General features: G+C 37.6%; 1 protein-coding gene across 1 annotated transcript in view; it reads right to left on the bottom strand.

Annotated features, from left to right (window-relative positions):
- GLP2R (glucagon like peptide 2 receptor) overlaps window positions 1-20,650 on the bottom strand; it is a 43,214-nt gene extending 22,564 nt beyond the window's left edge. Inside the window, exons 1-7 of the mRNA XM_035561923.1 lie at window positions 20,546-20,650; window positions 15,449-15,542; window positions 12,984-13,088; window positions 9,956-10,081; window positions 4,937-5,039; window positions 4,538-4,694; window positions 2,630-2,789 (exon numbers count right to left, since the gene is read on the bottom strand). Of these exons, the coding sequence (XP_035417816.1) occupies window positions 2,630-2,789; window positions 4,538-4,694; window positions 4,937-5,039; window positions 9,956-10,081; window positions 12,984-13,088; window positions 15,449-15,542; window positions 20,546-20,650 (850 nt within the window). The remainder of the gene's footprint in view (window positions 1-2,629; window positions 2,790-4,537; window positions 4,695-4,936; window positions 5,040-9,955; window positions 10,082-12,983; window positions 13,089-15,448; window positions 15,543-20,545) is intronic.
- Between the last annotated feature and the right edge of the window lie 652 nt (window positions 20,651-21,302).

The raw sequence follows: 21,302 nt of genomic DNA, 5'->3' as shown, positions 1-21,302 counted from the left end.
AGTATAACCATATTTCTGTTTCAGAGGTGGAAAAAGAAAAGGAAAAAAGAAAAAAGTTTCTTCCAAGTATGTAATAAAACTTGCCTTTCCCCATTGTACATTCTTCCTGAATTGAAAGCAGTGATTTTTGTTAAAGCTTCTTTCTGATCTGATGCCAAAATGCCAGGATATGCTACACAGTGAGATAATTTTGAATTAAATTGAATAAAATAATTTTGAGTTAATCGAAAACACTGCACCCACTTCTGTCTAATCCTTGTTCTGTACTCTCATCTCTAACCACATTATTAGCTCATTTTTGTGTTGATTAGCAAAGAAGGCTAATCACCAGGGCCTCAGAACTCCTCAGTTTCTCAGGAACCTAAGCTGGAATAACCTGTTTTTCTAGCTTATGGTGATAGGCTAGTTTTTTTTTGTTTGTTTGTTTGTTTTGTTCTTCTCCTCATCTATAAAGAACTAAGAGGCACAAGGTACTGAACCATGTATTAGAGTTCTTTTATTGGTACAGGAAGCAAAATAAAATACTTTTTGGCTTTAAAACTGAAAACAAGAAGGAAAGAATATAGATATTCTCACTGTTAACAAAAGAAAAAAATGACACAACAAACAAGGTCAACAGTAAGTTTTGCATTCACATCATAGAACTAACTGATTTAATACTCCAGAATAAAATGTGTCATTGCCAAAATCACTAGGTCTGACTACTATTTTAGTGATTTCTGACAGCAATATTTCACAATGCACATTATATTAACATTTTCAGAGCAATGCATATGATACCATATCATAAGTATCCAAAATCTGGTTCAAATTTTGTAAGAGACAAATATTAGATACCTTTTAACCATGTCAGTGTTAGTAAAAGCAAGATTTTTCTGTAAAAGAGTTAAGGTTTCTGGGTTCTTTCATGCATCAATATTCTTTCAGACTAGACAGTTTTGCCCAAAATTAATTTACCACACTTACTTCAACAAGCTTTTAAATTACATTTTTGAATTTATTTATTTTTTGTTGAGATTTCCCCTGTGTGGTATTTTTGATGCTGAAGCCCTGTTTCAGATCTTTCTCAAAGTGTTGATATTTTCTACAGCAATTGTTCTCATTTAATAAATATAGTTCATTTAATAAATACAGCTATAAAGGCATGAAGAATGACCTTATCTAAAATTCACTTAATTCTAGGAATTTTTTCCAGTAGTCCATTTGCTTTAGACGCTATCCAATTAAAATCTCAGGAGACAATGTAGATGTCAAAAAGGAGTAAAATTAGCTGTTTGAATTCTCTGTGAAAGAACTTTGTACAACTTTAAGATAGCTAGAACTAAATGGCATGAATTATTGTCAAATTGACAAGGAATTTTCTACAGTCTTAGTAACAATCAACAAAAATTTCTTTTAAACATGTAGATTTTTTTAAGTTCCAACTGTAATCAGTGTAACTTCAGTCTTAGCTGACATTTGCTTCATTTATTTTTGAGTTTAAACATATCTTTAAAATTTTCCTCTTTACCCTGGGTTGATAATTTTAGCATGCAGAACAGCAAATAAGAGCAAATATGGAATAATTTATTTATAACTATGTAATCATCCACCATAGTCTAATCACTTTTCCTTAACATAGGTTCTTCTAGGTTCTTTTTTATTTTTTTATTTTATTTTTTTTTTTTAAGATTGAACTATTCTCCATAATCATACTGTCCTGGATATGCAATTTTACATTAGAAAATACAAAGGTATTAGTGAACAAGCTTGTAAAACTATACATTGATAAAGGTTATATGGTCAGAAGTTATTCATATGGCATTCCATCCTATCATCCTCCTCAAGTCAGGCCACTGAATATGAATCAATAACTCTTGCACCAAACCCAAGTATTGTCTAAAAGTACATTTTTTATCTTCATTTAAAACCTTACAAGACTTGCAAGTTGTACAGGTAGATCTTAGATGACAATTGGGAATTAGGAAACCTTGACTTTCCCCTTTGTCCACGCAAATAATTTTGTCCATTATTATGTTCTCTGAGTAAGCAACAAATACAACGGTCAGATTACGCACACCTCTCATACAAAAAGAAAAAAGAATACAATTTACACAAAATTGTTCAAATTTTGCATTGTCTAACTTTGCATTATCTTTATTCCATCAAAATATGCCTGAAATATAGGACCTATATCATATAGACTTTCACACTGTCCTCTGATTTAAAGCATACTTTAGAACTTGAGGAAATTCTTGAGATAGCAAGGTAAATATATAAAAGCCAATTGCTTAATGTACAGATGTCTTCACCACGTAGGTGCTCTATTACAAAGGAAGAAAGTGAAGGTACCGATAGTGCTTTAATATTCAGTAATGACAGAAAATATGGTCAAATATAGTAAAAAATTCTTCTCATTCTGTCTATTAAGCTATTTTATCTTATAGAACAATTAACCCATTTTCTGTACCTGCAGGTCAAACTGAACTGCAGCTAGTGTGTCAATTCTAATATACTTTTATTGACAACTGCTGAATTCAAAACAACAAAAAAAAGACTTTTTTTTTTTCTCTCTTCATTACAAAATATCCACCAATGACTTAAAAAAAATGCCACAGAATCAAGAACTTTGAAATTGTTAGGTACTTACCCCATCCTATCACAATATATGTCTGTAGCAGTCGCTTTTCGGAGAGTACAGCAGTAATCAATAATGTATGGAGATAAATTCCTTCTACCAATAGCCAAAAATAATTTGCCCCAGCAAAGTAATGCATGAAAAACTGGGCAGTCCTGCAAATGATTAAAATCTGTAGGAATGAAAGACCAGTCATCATTGTAATATATAAAAACTCTGACAAATCCTGTTTTATTCTTGTTAGTTTAGCAACCATTTTAAAACCAGTGCGTGGTTTTGGTACATATGTAGTTCAGTCATATATCCTGCAAGATACTGAGCTGCTGTTATTTTGGGAGATCTTGGGCTTTATGAGAGTAGAGAACCTGCGATGCAATTAGGCTGTGTATGGCTCTTTGGAGGAAAAAGGAGCTGAAGGTAGAGCGGCTCCTGTTCGTGCCAGGGGTTGATGCTAAGAGCAAGGGCAGGAACTGAGGAGTATTCATTTCACTAATTATACTCAGTAGAAAAGAAGTGTTGCTAGTACACAAGCAGGTCAGCAGAAAGTGACGCTACAGCGGCTGTTGTGTTTAATACTTACTCTGATTAATTTCTGGTTACAATTTCATTGTGATCTACAGCTTCCTCATGAGGGGAAGCAGAGGGGAGGTGCTGATCTCTTCTCTCTGGTGACCAGTGATAGGACCCAAGGGAACAGCATGGAGCTGTATCAGGGCAGGTTCAGGTTGGATATTAGGAAAAGGTTCTTCATTGAGAGGGTGGTCAGACACTGAAACAGGCTCCCCAGGAAAGTGGTCATGGCACCAAACCTGCTGAAGTTCAGGAAGGATTTTGACAACACTCTTAGACATACGGTCTGATTTTTGAGTGGTCCCATGTGGATCCAGGAGTTGGACTAGATGATCCTTGTGGGTCCTTTCCAGTTCAAGATACTCTATGATTATATGATTCATCCAAACATATTCCAAACTTATGTACCAATAACCAGAAAGGATTTACTGAATTAATCTGAGATTAATCAAGCCGTATTCAGTACTTTTAAAAGGAAATGAGGAGAAACAAGACTTCTAGTACTTCTGAGACTCTGTGTGCTACTTGGGAGAGGTTGGAAGGGAGTGTAACAGTTTGAAGGTTTCTATATTGGATGGCCACAAAGTTTGAGAAGAGCTGATAATTGAGATAGGATATTGACAGTGTACGCTGTGGTATGTGCTCTTTGTCATGACCTGCATATCAGAGGTTTTACTGGTGAACTATTAAGTCAATAGGCCCCAAGCAGAAGTCCTGTGCTAGGAAGTGATAAACATCTTACAGGTAATTTAGCTTGCTAACATGGGCAAACTGTATAGATACATCATAAAAGTATAATACATCCACAGTGGTGGCAATGAAAGACATTGTTATTCCATTATGTATAGAAGTGTAAGAAAATTAGAATATTTTCCTACTACAGAAAAAGCTTTAAAGTACATTTTCCCCTTAGTGTACTTTCAATGCAAATACATAGCTTAATAACATTGCTCAAAAGTAAGATTTGTGTGCATTGCATTGTGCTATGCATATCTAGAGCGAATAAATATAATATGAAAGTGCAAAATAAATGTATAATTTCCTTCTAAAGTTACAGATGTAATAAAATTGTTTTGCTTATGTAGAAGTTTCTAAATATATATATATTTATTCATTTTTTTCTATACAAGCCTTTATAATAAAATCAATATTTTATAATTTATCAAATCAGGTTTTTTTCTTCAGATTACCCCAAGCTTTATCAGTAAAGTTTTAGCATTTGAATCTCATCTAACAAATACCTGAAATCTTTATGCCACATGGCAAACTTCTGAAACTGTAACTGTTATACATTCAGCATACATTCACTGACAGCATACATTCACTATTAGCAATGAACTAAAAAGTTACCTCAGGACTGAGGTATAATATCCATCCAGTTTCATCATCTGGTCTTTTGGAGTAAATATTGTAGAATACAGTGTCTTTTATAAGAACTGCTGTGGCACGCAAGATAAAAGACACAAATAAATTCATATGGATGTAGTTTCTTGTGCAATGAAGTTTTCTGTAGGAAGAAAATATATCAGTCCTCTGGAATATATTTAATTAAAACAATAACAACAACAACTAAATACTGTTGTAGTCATATTGCTGCCATTAATGGATTTTAATTAGGGATTATCTTTGTAAGGCTTATTATTATAAAAAAAAAAAAATCAGAAGTTAAATAATAAACTCAAATATATGAAAACAAGAATGTGCATACTGTGGTCTATAATTTAAAAATGCATGCAAATTTGTACTAACCTGAGCAAAGAAAGTGTAAGGAGAGCTAATACAAGTGAGATGAGAGAAAAATAATATCCTATAGTGTACAACAGCTGTAGTGTGGTAAGCAATTTATGTTCTTCTTCCTAGGAACAAAAAAGAAAGATAATATATCTATACAATACATGCAGGCAGGTAAGCAGGGCATGAAGATAGCTCAGAAACCTTTGAGTCAAACTTTGTGTTGCAGCACAGCCAGGTTGGGTTTCTGGCGTCAGTTCCCTGCACGTCCTCATGAAATCGTTGCAGGAAAGACACAAATGGAGAACAGCCTTAGTTTCTTTTCAAATTTGAATGCACTCAAGGTCTCATTTCCAGAATGATCTTGCACAAACACCATTTTGAGTCTTAATTACAGCTAGTCATTGCCATGACTACATGGAACAAAATGGATCCTACTGGTTTAATAATTGCAGAGTTAACTGACTCCACCTGTGCAATCAAATGCAATTATTATTTGTATGGCCTGGGGACACAGCCACATAACAGTCCTGTGTGCACAGTTTTCAGAGTCAGCTGTGTCTGAGTCATTGAAATAGACTGACTTCTGCCATGAAGATTTCTTTCATAACAAACAGAATGATTTAATTATTGTTTACTAGCATGTCTTTGAATGTCTTTGAGACATGGAGGGATGGATCCCAGGACTGGATGGAAGGATGGAAGGATACAGGCTCCTTAGGAAGGACAGACAGAGGAGGTGAGGAAGGGGCATTGCCCTCTATGTCAATGAGCTGCTGGAGTGTATACAGCTCTGCCTGGGTTTAGATGAGGAGCTGACAGAGAGCTGATGGGACAGGATTAAAGGGATAGCAGGGATAGGGAACATTATAGGGGAGTGTGCTGAATGCCACCTGACCAAGAAGACCAAGGAGATGAGGCCCTCTATAGCCAGATAGAAGGAGCCTCACATTCTCAAACCCTTTTCCTCACGCAGGACTTCAAAAACCACAGTATCTGTTGGAGGGACGGCACAGCAGGGCATATCCGGGAGGTTTCTGAAATGCAATGATGACAACTTCCTTCTTCAAGTGATAGAGGAGCCAATGAGGAGAGATGTTATGCTGGACCTCATTCTCACCAACGAAGAAGGACTGGTGGGGAATTTGAAACTCAAGGGCAGCCTCAGCTGCAGAGATCATGAATTTGTGAAGTTTTGCATTCAGAAGACATCAAGGAGGGAGCACAGCAAACTTGGTACTTTGGGAGAGCAGACTTTGGCCTGTTCAGAGATCTGCTTGGTAGCATACCACGGGACAAAGCCCTGGAGGGAAGAGGGGCCCAAGAAAGTTGGTTAATATTCAAGGATTACCTCCTCCAAACTCAGGAGAGATGTATCCCAGCAAAGAGGAAGTTGGGGAAAAACACCAGGAGGCCTGTGTGGAGAAACAAGGGGCTCCTGACCAAACTCAAGCAGAAAGAGGATGCCTACAGAGGGTGGAAGCAAGGACAGATACCCTGGAAGGGATACAGAGATATTGCCTGGGCAGCCAGGGATCAGGTTAGGAAAGCCAAAGCTCTTTTAGAATTAAATTTGGCCAGAGACATCAAGGGCTCTATAGGTAATATAGGGTTCTAAGGGTTCTATAGGTACACTGTTGATAAAAGGAAGACTAGGGAAATTATGAGTCCTCTCCGGAAGGAAATGGGAGACCCAGTCATCCAGGATATGGAGAGGGCTGAGATACTTACTGACTTTTTTGCCTCAGTCTTCACTGACAAGAGCTCCAGCCACATGGCCCAGGCCCCAGACGGCAAAGCCAGGGACTGGAAGAATGCTGAACTGCCCACTGTAAGAGAAGATCAGGTTTGAGACCAGCTAAGGAACCTAAAGGTGCACAAGTCCATGGGATCTGATGAGATGCATCCATGGGTCCTGAGGGAACTGGCAGATGTAGTTGCTACATCTCTCTCCATCATATTTGAGAAGTCGTGTCAGTCTAGTGAAGTTCCCACTGACTAGAAGAGGGAAAACATAACCTCTATTTTTAAAAAGGGAAAAAATGAAGACCCTGGGAACTAGGGTCCAGGCTTGATGGGGCTTTGAGCAATCTGGTCAAGTAGAAGGTGTCCCTGCCCATGGCAGGGGGGACAGAGTTAGATGATCCTTAAGGTCCCTTCCAATCCAAACCATTCTATGATTCTATCGTTCTATGCCATGAGCAAGACCTCAGAGGAAGAAGGGAAGAGCTTCATTTGATATTTGTTCCTGCTATACTTTTTTCTTTGTGTATCTGCCTCCCATATGTTCATTTTGCTTTTCTAGTTCAAGAAAAGCTTCTCTACAGTGGGAACATGGAGATGCAGAATATGTTATTTTCATAATCCATATCTGCCCTACAAAGATTTTCTTGGAACTTGTCTCTTTTCCTTAGTGATTTTGCTGTTTCCTATATGAACTATCTACTTGTTCAGCCAGAGATTTTAGCACTCTCTTCCTGCCAGTTAGTTGTCTCTGATGAATTTATGCTAATGAGTACTATCTGGATAGCAGAGTGAGCTGTGCCTGCTGCTAGAAACTCTCTTGGAGGGAGTGCAAGTGCCCAGGAAGAGCAATGTGGGTGCACGGCCATACTCAGCTCTATGAAAAGATTCAAACAGGCAAGAACATAATAAAGAGGGTGAGTTATCACCTTGGGTATGACATTTTTTCAAAACCAAAGTATATGAAATCAAGGTGAATAATCCATTGTGGGTGGATACTAGCTCTGGTATGTTGGTACCTAACGCTTAACATCCACATTTAGGATTGGTTGGAAAGCTTTCAGAGAAACCTCACACATGATGACTTAACGTGGTACTTTTCTGCCCACAAGTTACAATCCAGAACAGTCAATAGAGAATGGAAAGCCCTCAGTACTCATGGAATTTTATTGTACTTAAATAAACTGTGAAGTTGGAAATCCATATACTCACAATAGTTTACTAAAATCTTGGTAACACATGAGGATCTTGAAATAGCAGTACTTAATAAAGTAATCAATAAATAATATGATCAATAAATTCTTAATGAATAATATAGTCAGTAAATTAATAAAAAATTTAAGTGCTCACCAACCAAAGTAACAAAAGGTGAATTATAAAGCATTCAACAGTAATAGTGCTCATCTAAGAGACTTTATTTTGACATCAGTAAAGCTGAACTCTATGGCAAAAGAAGTTACAAGAAACTGAAATGAGGTAAACTATATACTTTATTGTTATCTGAAATTCTGCTGCATTCATTGCACATCATTGCATGGGTGCGCAAGCAGGCAGCAGGCTCGACCCCTGGGTTCCTGTTTGAACTCTTCTTTGCTTAAAACATAACATGAAAACTGAAAGCGAGCATACACAGTTGCAAAGTGTTTTCTCGCAGAGAACATGCAGCCAGGCTTTCTTTGCAAACACAGAGGTAGCAAGGATGATTCCCAGCTTCAAAACCCAAAGCTGATTAGTAAATATTTTAATTTTATCTTCAGTACTAAGAGCTGAGTATTGTCAAGGTATTTATACTATGCTCTATATTCAGCCCGGGAGAGTAATTTCCCATTCTGGCAAAGTCCAGTGCTGGGGCTGTATGCTGTATCAGGCAGGATGGAATCTGTGTTATGTTAAATCCTCCAGTCTGCTGCTAGCTAGATTATGAGGTGAAATTCCAGGCAAATGGAAAATAAGGGTTTGCTTTTCACACTTTTTCAGTTGAAAGGACCAGTTAACGGCTCATTAAGTACAGAAAAGCTCAGGAGGCCTTGGGGAATGAAGCTGTCTGACTTTGGCAGAACAGGGGTCCTCTGAGATTAAGCTATTTGCTAGGAAAGTTGTAGGGTTCTTTCTTTTCTTTTCTTTTCTTTTCTTTTCTTTTCTTTTCTTTTCTTTTCTTTTCTTTTCTTTTCTTTCCTTTCCTTTCCTTTCCTTTCCTTTCCTTTCCTTTCCTTTCCTTTCCTTTCCTTTCCTTTCCTTTCCTTTCCTTTCCTTTCCTTTCCTTTCCTTTCCTTTCCTTTCCTTTCCTTTCCTTTCCTTTCCTTTCCTTTCCTTTCCTTTCCTTTCCTTTCCTTTCCTTTCCTTTCCTTTCCTTTCCTTTCCTTTCCTTTCCTTTCCTTTCCTTTCCTTTCCTTTCCTTTCCTTTCCTTTCCTTTCCTTTCCTTTCCTTTCCTTTCCTTTCCTTTCCTTTCCTTTCCTTTCCTTTCCTTTCCTTTCCTTTCCTTTCCTTTCCTTTCCTTTCCTTTCCTTTCCTTTCCTTTCCTTTCCTTTCCTTTCCTTTCCTTTCCTTTCCTTTCCTTTCCTTTCCTTTCCTTTCCTTTCCTTTCCTTTCCTTTTCCTTCCCTTTCCTTCCCTTTCCTTCCCTTTCCTTCCCTTTCCTTCCCTTTCCTTCCCTTTCCCTTCCCTTCCCTTCCCTTCCCTTCCCTTCCCTTCCCTTCCCTTCCCTTCCCTTCCCTTCCCTTCCCTTCCCTTCCCTTCCCTTCCCTTCCCTTCCCTTCCCTTCCCTTCCCTTCCCTTCCCTTCCCTTCCCTTCCCTTCCCTTCCCTTCCCTTCCCTTCCCTTCCCTTCCCTTCCCTTCCCTTTCCTTTCCTTTTTTTCCTTCCCTTCCCTTCCCTTCCCTTCCCTTCCCTTCCCTTCCCTTCCCTTCCCTTCCCTTCCCTTCCCTTCCCTTCCCTTCCCTTCCCTTCCCTTCCCTTCCCTTCCCTTCCCTTCCCTTCCCTTCCCTTCCCTTCCCTTCCCTTCCCTTCCCTTCCCTTCCCTTCCCTTCCCTTCCCTTCCCTTTTTCCTCTCAGTATTATTAGGAGAAATTCAGTAGATGTGAACAGTGGACTGAACTGAAAATAATTTCTTTCATCTAAAGCAGGAATCCTCCTCCTTAATCTTTCCTCTTTTGCTTCTTCTAAGCAGGTTTCCTATTTGGTAATCTAAATGAAATATGGATATCTTTTTGCAGGTATTCAATAGAAACGTTTTATCAGTTATTCAAGAAGGGATTAAGAAGATTAAAGTATTAAACCATAATATAAAACATCATACTTACTTTTTTTCTGAAATGATTTTCCTCAGAACATTCTGAACTATCACGCCAAATGTCTGTGGAGTTTTCCTTTGTTTGCCAAATTCCTTCATCCAAGCAGACTCTGTATACATTTCCCGCACTTCCTGAAAGTAAACAGAGGTTTAGTCTGAAAGGTCAAAATAAAGATATCATTTTTCATGCACATTTTAAGGATTTCTCCCTCATACCATAGCAATAGTCCCTGCAAAAAAAATAAAAAAATAAAAACACCAAAAACACCCACATCTTCTATTTTGTTTTTGACAATATATTTTTCGTATTTACACAGAAGAAAATTGGAACATAATATAGCAAAAATCAGTTCCCAGTATATACTCACTCTTTACAAAAAACATGGTTACTCCATCCAAAAGGTAAGCCCACGTTTCATTTTAATTCTTTTTCCTCACTACGTTCCTAAGTTCCATCAACATTGCCTATGCTGTGCTGCAAAAATTATAGGAAGAAGACTGTGGTTTGACTAGGGAATTATCTTTCTTTTGAATTTCAAAGTACCTGTGGTTGATGTTTTATTTATATGCTTTGGGTCCCTATCAGCAGGTGGAGCTTTCTTGGCTTTTAGTGCATTGTAGTTTATACTAAACTAGAATTTGCCCATAACATCAGAAAAATGGTATGGAGATTCTGGCTGATGTTTGTTTTTCAGTGTCTCCTCATTTTCTCCATGTTTTCTCTCTTAGCCTCTTGACCTCATCCTAAGATTGTCCTTAACAGATGCCTTCCTAAATCATTAGATGATTTCTAATCAGACCTGAGCTTTTTCATTCATTCTTGAATTCACAAGCGTTTAATTATAATAAATACATATAAAATGTGTTGGAGCAACCACCAGAATATCTCATTTTACTTAGAATAACTGGAACTGAGAGAACTGTTTTTAGAGCACACATTGCTCTGACAGAGCAGGAGCTTTGTGGGAGGACTGCTGCCCATGCCCAATGTAGTTCGTGTGGTCTAACAAGTAGCGGAGTTAAAACAGGTTCCCCAGGCAGAAAATGGCTTCTCCACTTTTACTGGCAATCTGGCACACTGCACAGAGAGGAAGGTTTTCTTAAAGGACCTGATTTATACAAGGCATTTTTTTGGTGGTGTTTTTGTCGTTGTTGTTGTTTGTTTGTTTTTGTTTTTGTTTTTAATTAAAAAAAAAAAAAAAGAAATACAGGCCAGAGGAGAAGAGTGTTCCAGTCTAGGACAAAAAAAAATAAGGGATCCTGGAATTCCAGATAAGGTCAGGTCAGGAGCAATCTTAGGGTCTAGTCTTGGTTCTAGACTATTCTAATTTTCTACTGCTCAAACTTGGCAATGATGACAAAACACAAAAAATCTACCTCAAACTTCCAAGGATTTCTGGTCCAAGTCCAGCTAAGTCCCACACACCCGTGCCTTGGAAAGGGGACCAGCAATGCAAATAGGAACCACTAGAAAGAGCAGCCACACAGAAATCCTAGGACAGACAGCAGGGCTATCTCAATGCCTCTTTTCCTAAGGTATGTAGGCATGGATGAAAATGCATCTCCAATGTATTCCCTATTGTGATCACAGTGAAAAGCATCATGATCTGGTGCAATGTCTTACATCTTTCTTTTGCAGAAATTCAGACAGAAAAAGAGGAGGGAAAGAAAACAAACAAACAAACAACAACAAAAACAACAACAACAACAACAACAAAAGGAGTCTATTACATGGAGGGAAGGAAGATGTTTGTTATTATATTTGTTATGAACAGTTGAATTTGTTCCAAACAATTGGCAGAAGCAGATGTTTGGTAGAATAGATAGAGGCTGGTCTTCTTTCAGCTTAGCAGCCACAAAAAAGACAAATGATGAAATTCCATATCAAACCTACCTGGAGAAAGATAGGATAGGCACAGCATGGTAGTCTCCCATAAACTAAAGGACTCACCCACAGTTGGTTCTTTTAAGTGGTATTGCAAATGTGACTAATGTGGGAAAAAAAATGTTTTTGCAGAGTTACATTGTATAGAGGGAAGGAATGTGGTATTGAGATATGCTTGCTGTGATAAGAAAGCTTAACAGACAACTTTGTAAAATGCAGACAACCAGAATCCTTAGAACAATCAGGCGGAAATCACTGTGTAAGAAACATTACCACCTCAATGAGTCTGTGAAGCACCGGATAGATTGTGAACCTGGATTACCCACTCAGTGAGGAAACAGGGGAGGGTCCTGGTCGTCGAGAAAAAAGGTATATAAACTGTGTTATGGAACTAGTAGGTGCGCTCCTGCTTGTGGGATGCCCGCCATTGCAATCGCAAATAAAAATGCTACTTCACTGAGATCCTGGCCTGAGCCTAAGTTATTGGCTACAGAGTGTTTCTCACACTAAGAAAGCCACAAGTAGCTAGCTAAGAAACACGGTGTAGCAGGAGTCAGAATCACTAGGCTATGCTGGTAGGAATGCCTTTTAATTTCTTTTGTAGAAAGGGAAGGTTGTTTGTGTTTGGATAGCTTTGGTCCTACAAATATTATTACTTTTCCCTTCCTGAAAGTCTCCCTGATCTGCTCCAGCCAGGACAATGCAGCTTTGAAAACCCTTTTGTTCAGCACACCATTTGCTGGTGGCACAGTACATTGTACTGGGGGGCTGACTGCTCAGACAGATACCTTTGTCTGGCTATTCCAATTTGTGTGAGAGCTTCATCTTGGGTGTCAGTGGGGATCCCAGAAGCTGAACCCTAAATATGTTACTGCCAATCAAGGCCTGGCAGTACAGTTACATGTTCTTGGAAATATTGCTTTGTAGCAGACAATACAGAGCTGTAATGAGCACAGATGGAGAAAAAGGGTAAACAATTGAACAGCAACAGTAGTTCCGTGTCTTGAATAAGAAAAGAGTTGAAAAGAGGTGAGACATGAAAGCCCTCAGACATTTCAAATGACACTAGGACAAAATAGACCAGAACCATCTGTCCTATGTCTGGACTCCCAGCATAAACTCCAAGAAAAGTTACTACATTCACATTACCATTTTCCAACCATGGCAAATATGAAGGACAAGGAACAGAGACATTTCCTGGGGGTGAGTAAGGCCAGCAAACAAACTGATCAAATGTTCCATTGCAATGTATTCCTGGGGAGAAAAGCAAATAGATGTTTAAAAAAAAAAAAAAAAAGAAGTTTAGACAATGGATAATTATGAAAAACATTGAATACTGAGTAACCTGCAATCACATGGGTTCATTCTGTGTGGAGTGGATACCAATCCCATCATATAGAGATCCATCATATAGAGATCCATGATTCCTTTCCTTTCCTTTCCTTTCCTTTCCTTTCCTTTCCTTTCCTTTCCTTTCCTTTCCTTTCCTTTCCTTTCCTTTCCTTTCCTTTCCTTTCCTTTCCTTTCCTTTCCCGCTTTCATTGGTATATGATCTACTTCTGTGCATTGAATTGCACTAGCTAGCATCAGAAGATTTTTTTGCAGTAAATACAATTTTAGAAAAAGATACCTAAAAACTAACAGATTGGGCAATGAGAGAAGTAAAACTAGGTATTTCCAAGGCTTCTTCTCAGAGATGGAGAGAATTGAATAAATTTGATTCTGTCCTATTTAAAAATGGGGTCATATTTCTTTAGTACAAGCTTTAAGCCCAAAGCCCAGATCAACAAAACAGGTACAGGGCTTGTAGCTGTTGCTGGTAAGCAATACACTATCATTAGCTGTGTGCCTACTTGCTAATCTTTCATCAGTGGAGCATTTTCTGCCCCAAGTAGTATGAAAACAGAATCAAATTATTGATGGAGATCAGGGTCAGAAATGGGAATGGGGTCTTGCTTTGCTTTCCAGACATCGAAGCTTCACGTCACATGCAAAGGCAATTAGCTCATGGTGTGACAGCTGCCAGGAACAGTAACTGCCTCGAGCAGATCAGCGATGAAGCCTGGAGAGCATAAGAATTACTTACTTTTAGCATCCTGCCATGCCAAGCCAAGCTGCTCATTTTCAGCAACTCCTAATTCACTTGAAAGAAGATAAAAGCTTCTATATTATGTGTGATCACTAAAAACAGTTTCCTTGACTCTCCAATTTTATCTTTTTTTTCCTCTTTTCAAAGGCTTGGGTATGTTAGACATTTCAATATTTTGGGAAAAGCATAAAGAAATCTAAAAATATAAAGTGTTGTATAATTCAGGCTTACATACCTATCAGGTTTTCTTTCTGCTCTTTTAAATTCTTTGCTTTGGATCAATTTTCAGCTTCAAGGCATTTTGAATTATGGAAAATAAACACATTGATCTTAATCAGACCCCATGTTCTGGCCAATACAGTTGTGGACCGTATTGCAATTTCCTGTTACTAGCAAAGTGCTTGTAATATTGTCCTGGACTCTCCCAATGCAGCTGATGGGCTGAGGTAGCCACCAAGCAATACCCATGAGTGTATCACTTGCACAGAGGATCAGAAAGTTGCCTATAGCTGCTGAGTACAAAACACAGAACACAGATACACTCCAAATCTTTTCTTGGTGACTGCAGTCATCACTATCCCAGCTGCCTCTTGAACTTCTCCAACTACTCAGAGCCTGTGTCATCCTCTCCTGAAGACAGACACCTAGCTGAACAGAACTTATACTTTCAGTGTAAAATAATCACAGATTATGAGCTCCCCTTTTGCTAAAGAGCATAAATCTTAGAGCACACACTCAGAGGTAGGAGACATGGACTCAGGCCCTCCCTCTGCCACTTTTCAGGAGAAGACACTGTCCTCTGAAGCTATTCTGCTCTTGAGCCAAGAATCCAAGTTATAGAGTTGGGAGAATATATAAGGAACTGTAAGCTAAAGGTTACAGGTGCCGGGTGAACATGGGGCAACCTGGTTACTGTGCCTTAGTTTATTAACCTGATTACATTATTGCAAAAAGCATAAGCAGTCCTGTGAGAAGAGAGCAGGCCCCAGGTGCCTTGCCTAGGCAAAAACCAGACTATGCCTTACCTCATTTGTTTTGTGTTTTTGTCTACCATGGCTCAGTTTCTAAGTGAGAAATGGGAGTCATCCTGTTTTCCCTTGATGACCTGTTGTCTTATGGCTATTACAGTTTCCAGGAATATGGGTTTGACTTTCCTTCAGGCTGAAAAGGGGAGTGAACATAGGTTTCCTTCATCTAAAGGATGTGTTTGTCCCAATAATGGGAAGCAGCCATTTCTTGACTGTGTATTCTGTGACATATCATAATGGTAGCTCAGGACCAGCTGTTCAGTAGTTCATTCCAGTATATGATCTGGTTTTATATATAGAAACCTAATATATTTCAGGACAAAGACAGCCATTAACTTCATGACTGCATGTCTGTAGGTCTAGCTATGGCTGACTGTTTACATTTAGAATTTATAAAGAGGCACACACTTGTGCAAAGCAAGTAAAATAATTTGAATATTTGCATATTCAGCAATGTTACTTAACACATTTCTTTATTGTTCTGCTCGTTTCCTTACCAGCATCTACAGTTGATTCCTGTAGCATTTTCAAGCATTCTTGTTTATATTTGTTCCATCCAGTAGTTGTTTTTTCCAGCAGAGATGCTTTGGCCTGAGAGTAAGAACACCTTGCATGAGGAAAATAAGATCCTTGTGGTGTTTTAGTGAGCTAGTTTTCTTCCATTCTAACAAATTTAAGAACAGAGGAGAGGAGAGGGGAGGAGAATGGAGACAAGTTAGGTAAGCAGGGAGAAAAAGACCTCCCTAGGAGCCTAGGAGAGTCTTAGTGAAATTTCATCAATTTTTTTTGCCTGAGCAAGAAATGTATTGCCATGGTACTCTGTTACCATAGAAACCACCACCAAAAAAAAAAAAAAGGCAATTAATTCCTCCACTGTAGAAAATGTGTGCTGATCTTCAAAACTTTTTCAGTCTTTCCAAGCCTTTTACGATCATTTTATGCCAAAGTCAGCTAACCGTTCTCACGTAGGTTTCTCATTTATGTTTCTGTTTTTGCTAGATTAATTTATGAATCTGATTGATAACAGTTTTGAGGGCTGTTTATTTTTACAGCTTTTTAAAAGATAACCAACCTTACTTGAGTACTTCAGTAATAATTTGAATAAAAGTATAATAAACAAACAATAATATTTAGCTGCTGTTATCTATTCTGCAATGCATTCTGTGCTCCGCCTGAGCACTTCAACAGACACTTCTTCCTCCAACACCTGCAACTGTGCTATAGACACTTTTATTTTCCTAAGCATTTTGAAAAACACTCAATCGTTCGTCTTAGTTATCTTATCCTCTTTGCCTGGAGATGGTACAGTTTTACTGTCTCCTCTGAAAAGTTAGATTTCTGGAGAATATAATCTGGAATAACTGCTTTGATGTGGTTTGCTTAAAGAGAATAGAAAGAGGAGCACTTCAAAAACAATTTCTCTTTTACTGTTGTAGTGTAGTATAGGCTCAACTTTGGATTTATTCAGTTTGGTGACAGTGAATTCTGCACTTTCCCCTCTAGTGCCTGGAAAATCAACCCTTCTGCAATGTCAAGAGCCCCTCTTGGCTGCTCCTTTCCCTAAATGACCACTTTGATGTACAAATCCTGGTGGGCTGCATGAGGGAACACAGTTTCATTTATATGGACAGCATTGAAGCTGCAGAAACACATGAAATAATAAAATTGTAGAATCATTTAGATTGGAAAAGACCCAGTAGATCATCAGGTCCACCCACCACCTAACACTACCAAGTCCACCATTAAACCATATCCCTGAGTGTCACATCCATACATCTCTTAAATACCTCCAAGGATGGCAACTCTACCACTTCCTTAGGCAGCCTGTTCCACCTGACATCTAATCCAAGATTTTCCTGGTGCAACTTGAGGTGGTTGTCTTGCATTCTGTCACTTGTCACCTGAGAAAAGAAATCAGCCCCTACCTTGCTACAGCCTCCTTTCAAGCACTTGTAGAGAGAGATGAGGTCTCCTCTCAGCCTCCTCTTCTCAAGACTAACCAACTCTAGTTCTCTCAGCTACTCCTCATACGTCTTGTTTTCCAGTCCCTTCACCAGCTTCATTGCTCTTCTCTGAACACATTCCAGCAACTCAGTGGGTTCCTTGTAGCGAGTGGCCCAAATCTGAACACAATACTTGAGATGTGGTCTCAAAATGTGGATAGTGGGCTAAGTACAAGTTTTCTAAAAAGCAATTATCTTTACACCAAACAATACTTTTTAGCTCACCAGGGAAAATCCACTTCCTTTTGTCTGGACTACCCCCTTTTTGGAAACTGCCTTTCACATCTGTGCAATTGTACTGGGCTTGTCTGAGCTAGGTGATGTGCCAAGGACTGGCACCTGTACCTTATTCTTTGAAGCTAAGTTTGTTGGAAAATAAATAAAATTGTATTTATTTACTTTCAAACAAGAACATTGGTGAATATTAGCTACTTGTTATATGAGACCACACCCTATGCATATTTTTGCTATGTAAGACATTGCCTGCTCCCCGCTCTGTTTTGAGACTCTCAGCTAATTTCCAGACACTGTGCTTTAAATTCCAGGGAGTAGAAAGACTATAATTATTCTTCAGTTGATGGGCTTGTAAGATAAGGAGAGAATATTTACATCAGCTATGAGAAAGGAATGCATGTTTCCAAAATAAAAATCTTGACATTTCCCTCATGTGGGTCTCAAAATGCTGAAAGCATGGGGAGATTCTTTATACACTCCTGGGTCAGTGAACCTCATTTGAAGAGGCAAAGAGAAGATGACGCACTTGTAGAAAAGACTGCTTGATTTAAGAGATAGCACTTCTGTTTCTAATAAACAAATGCATTAAACAGCTAAGGAAACACAGAAAAAGCCATATAGTGGCTACCTGACTGCTTGTTTGGCTCCATTACTGGGGAAAGAGTTGAGAAGCTGGCATGAAGAAACTCAGTTAATAAGATGGAGGAGCAGATTAGGCATAAATGCAGTTTCATTTCCCTTCCTAATGAAATTGTCATTCTCTGCAAAACAATAAGCAGAGTCAGATATCCAGTACCTGATCACTACTGATGTAAATGCCTGTGAGATGCTTGGTTTTCTGCCAAAAGACTTTCTGATAAAAGTAAATAAATTAAGGGAAATTAAGGAGGTGAGACACCTTGATGTCCTGTCTCTGTTAACTAAGTGAAAAGGATTCAACAAAAATATCAAAGAGACAGGACAAAGATACAGATTTTGTATCTTATATTTGTGTCTTTAATATTCTTCAGAAAGGAGTGCAGGTTCTCCCAGAAAGAGGAAGATCTACAGCCTGAGTCAATGTGAGGAGTACAGCAATAACTGCTGTGATCATAGGGACTTTTCCTGCTTTCACCATGTGTGAAGACCTAGGTCTGTGGGTGTGTTCTAAAAAGAGATGACACATCACTCTGCATCTGAAATGGGTCTGTGATTAGAGATCCCACTGAGGTTTGATTATGATTTAAATTTTGTGCTACTCTGCTACCAAAACTTAGATGCATGCTCCCAAGCTTTCAGGTAAATTTACAGTGATCTCACATTCTGACAACATGCAGCTAAACATGGCTTTTTGTCTCAGTTTTACATTTCAGTTGACATTAAGGCACTCTAGCATTTAAACAGAACTTTAAGCTCAGAAGAAATTAAATACCAAAGGCCAAGACAGAAGCTCAGAAAGTCTGTGACCTTTTGACCTAAACTGTACATTTCTTCACTTCAGAGTGTCTGAAGATTTGCTGGTAACATATAAACCACATTACTCCTAAATGCTTGCACCAAAGTTCACTGGCACTGAAATTTTATCAGACTTTCCTGGAAGGGTCTTTAAGTTCATTTAGTTCACTCAGAGCACACAAGGTGCACAAAGTTGACACAGCTGTTTAAAAATAAGCAGAGAACACTGCGTGAAGCTCTTGTCTAAGAGGTGGATTAAAATAATAAACCTACAAGGTTGCAAATGGACTGATTTAAATCTGTTTTTTTTTTTTTTTTTCATAGCTGACTACATTTTAGTCAGGATTTCACCTTTTAAATTTCTTATACTAAGCTAACAATAAAATGAAATGGTTCTGTTTATTTGGACAATGCTATTATGGTTAGAAAAAAAACAAAATTCTGGAATGAATTAGAAATAATGTAAGAGTTCAAATGTTTGTTCATTCTTTCATCCATCATCCTGATTTACTCTGATTGATAATTTCATATCTATAGAGGTGTTTGCTAGAACATGTGGATATAGTGGTATATGACTATTGTTTCTTCTTTATTGTTAAATATAAAAAAATTACACATTTCTTTACATGACCTGTTGTAAACAAGTTACAGGAAACACTACAATAAAGTAACTCACGGTGATTTATAGTCTTGTAAAACTTTGATTTCACAAAACTCATTGGGAGATTTTCTTGTTAATATTGATGGCATCAGCACTGAGGTCAAGACGTACTATGGATTCAAGGCTTCTCAGAAAACTGAGAGATGCTTCAGTTCTATTCTCATTTATACGAAAGAAGCTCTAGATTCAATTATCCAAAAGCAATAAGAATATTTTCTACTAAAAGAAAATAAATATCAGAATATGTGTCTCCTGGTAATTTTTTCAGGATAAAAAAGGAAAAGGAGTAAAATTAGAGTCTTTACAGCACCTACATATGCAAATACATTTCCTGTGGAATTAGGTGTAGGACAGGTGGATAGAAATAACTTACTACTTTCAGTTTAAAGTAAACCTATCAATTGTGCTCATTTTCTTGTATAGTTATTTCATATAAATTTACCCTAAATTTATATATTAGTTTTATTCAGACAAATTGGAATTTACTACAACACCTTAAGATTTTTTGTTTTAAAGTTACTGAACTAATGGTACACATTAATGAACATGAAAATGAGGAAAAAAAAAAGAAAAACAAAAAGAAAATTTCCTTTAAGTGACTTACACTGAGATATTATCATTAAATACTGAAAGTTCTTAAAATTTTAAGACAATATAGATGAAGAAACATGCTTTTAAGTTTTTATAGATTTATAAGAAAAAGAAGTGAACAGTTTGCTAAAGCTCTACAAGAAATAAAAGTAAATATTATATATAGTTTTTGCTAGCCTTCTTAAGAAGCTGAGGTGCAGAACAATGCCAATAACGTCGGCTTGCATTGGAGATGTAACACTCACTCCTAATATATGTCTAAAAGGCTAAGCAGTGGCTCTATAAACAAAGCTAAGGTGACTTTAGAATACAAGTAGGAAAAATAGTAGAAAATAAACACATTTCAGAATGGAATTGATATCTGAGTCAAGCTGTAAAATAAAAATAATTTAATAGTGATCAATATTGTTATGAAAAGAAATTGTATAAACACAGGTAAACACAACTTATTCACTGTATGAATCAATATTAATAGCAGAAATTTGTAATAAATTACCTATTCAGAATGAGTTACAATACAAAATTCTACAGCTTCTCAGTCAACATTTCTCATAACTCATTTTAACATTAATAGTTATATCAGAACTATTTTTGAAACAAACATGCAGTGAAGGTTAAAATGCTGTGTGATAGTTTTATACTGCTAATTATTAATTATTGAATTAGCTTACCTGTTTAACTAGAAATAATATCATGACAGAGCTGGCAGGTCCAGCAGATATTCTGGACCAGAGCCCCATGGTGGAGCAGAGACCAAAAAGTGTCATCATGACCATTCTAATAATTTTGTACCCAGTATGCTACTATTTCCCTCTACTATAGATCAAATATATCACCCAGTCCTGTGAAAAAAGAAAAAAAAAAAAAGAAAAAAACAACACCAAAACAACAACAACAACAACAAAATTATCTTCTTTTACAAGTGCAACTGTTTCAAGAATCTTCTTACAAACAAGCCTGGAAGTCTACAAGAATGTCTAGGCTTGAGGGACTCCAACTAAGTCTTGTATTTTTTCTGATTAAAGGCACAGAGAATTTTCTCTAAACTTCACAGAAAGTCTGCTTACTGCAGCTTGTCCCTTAGCCAATAAGAAGTCGCAAAACTATTAAAACATTAAAGGGCTGATCTTGTTCCCTTGAAACTTCATGGGAATTTTGCCAGTGGTTTTGCAAGAATGGAATACAGCTCCACGAATACATACATATATTTATACATACTTCATGAAACTATTAAAAGATGACCCAGAATGAAAAAAAACTGTAGGAAGGTTGCTGAATCAAGTTGGCTGATAGGCAGCTGCTCAGTAATAGCTGTTTTAATAATTTCTGATCATACTTCATCAAATATGTACAATCAGTACATATTTCTCAGGGAGAATCTAAATATACAAAACCTGATCTAACCAGCAGTTTAAGTTTTACTGCAGT

This window comes from Cygnus atratus, chromosome 18 (assembly GCF_013377495.2).
Source record: "Cygnus atratus isolate AKBS03 ecotype Queensland, Australia chromosome 18, CAtr_DNAZoo_HiC_assembly, whole genome shotgun sequence".
Lineage (NCBI taxonomy): Eukaryota > Metazoa > Chordata > Aves > Anseriformes > Anatidae > Cygnus > Cygnus atratus.
The sequence above is the reverse complement of the archived record's forward strand: the minus strand, read 5'-3'. Positions and strand labels throughout refer to the sequence as shown.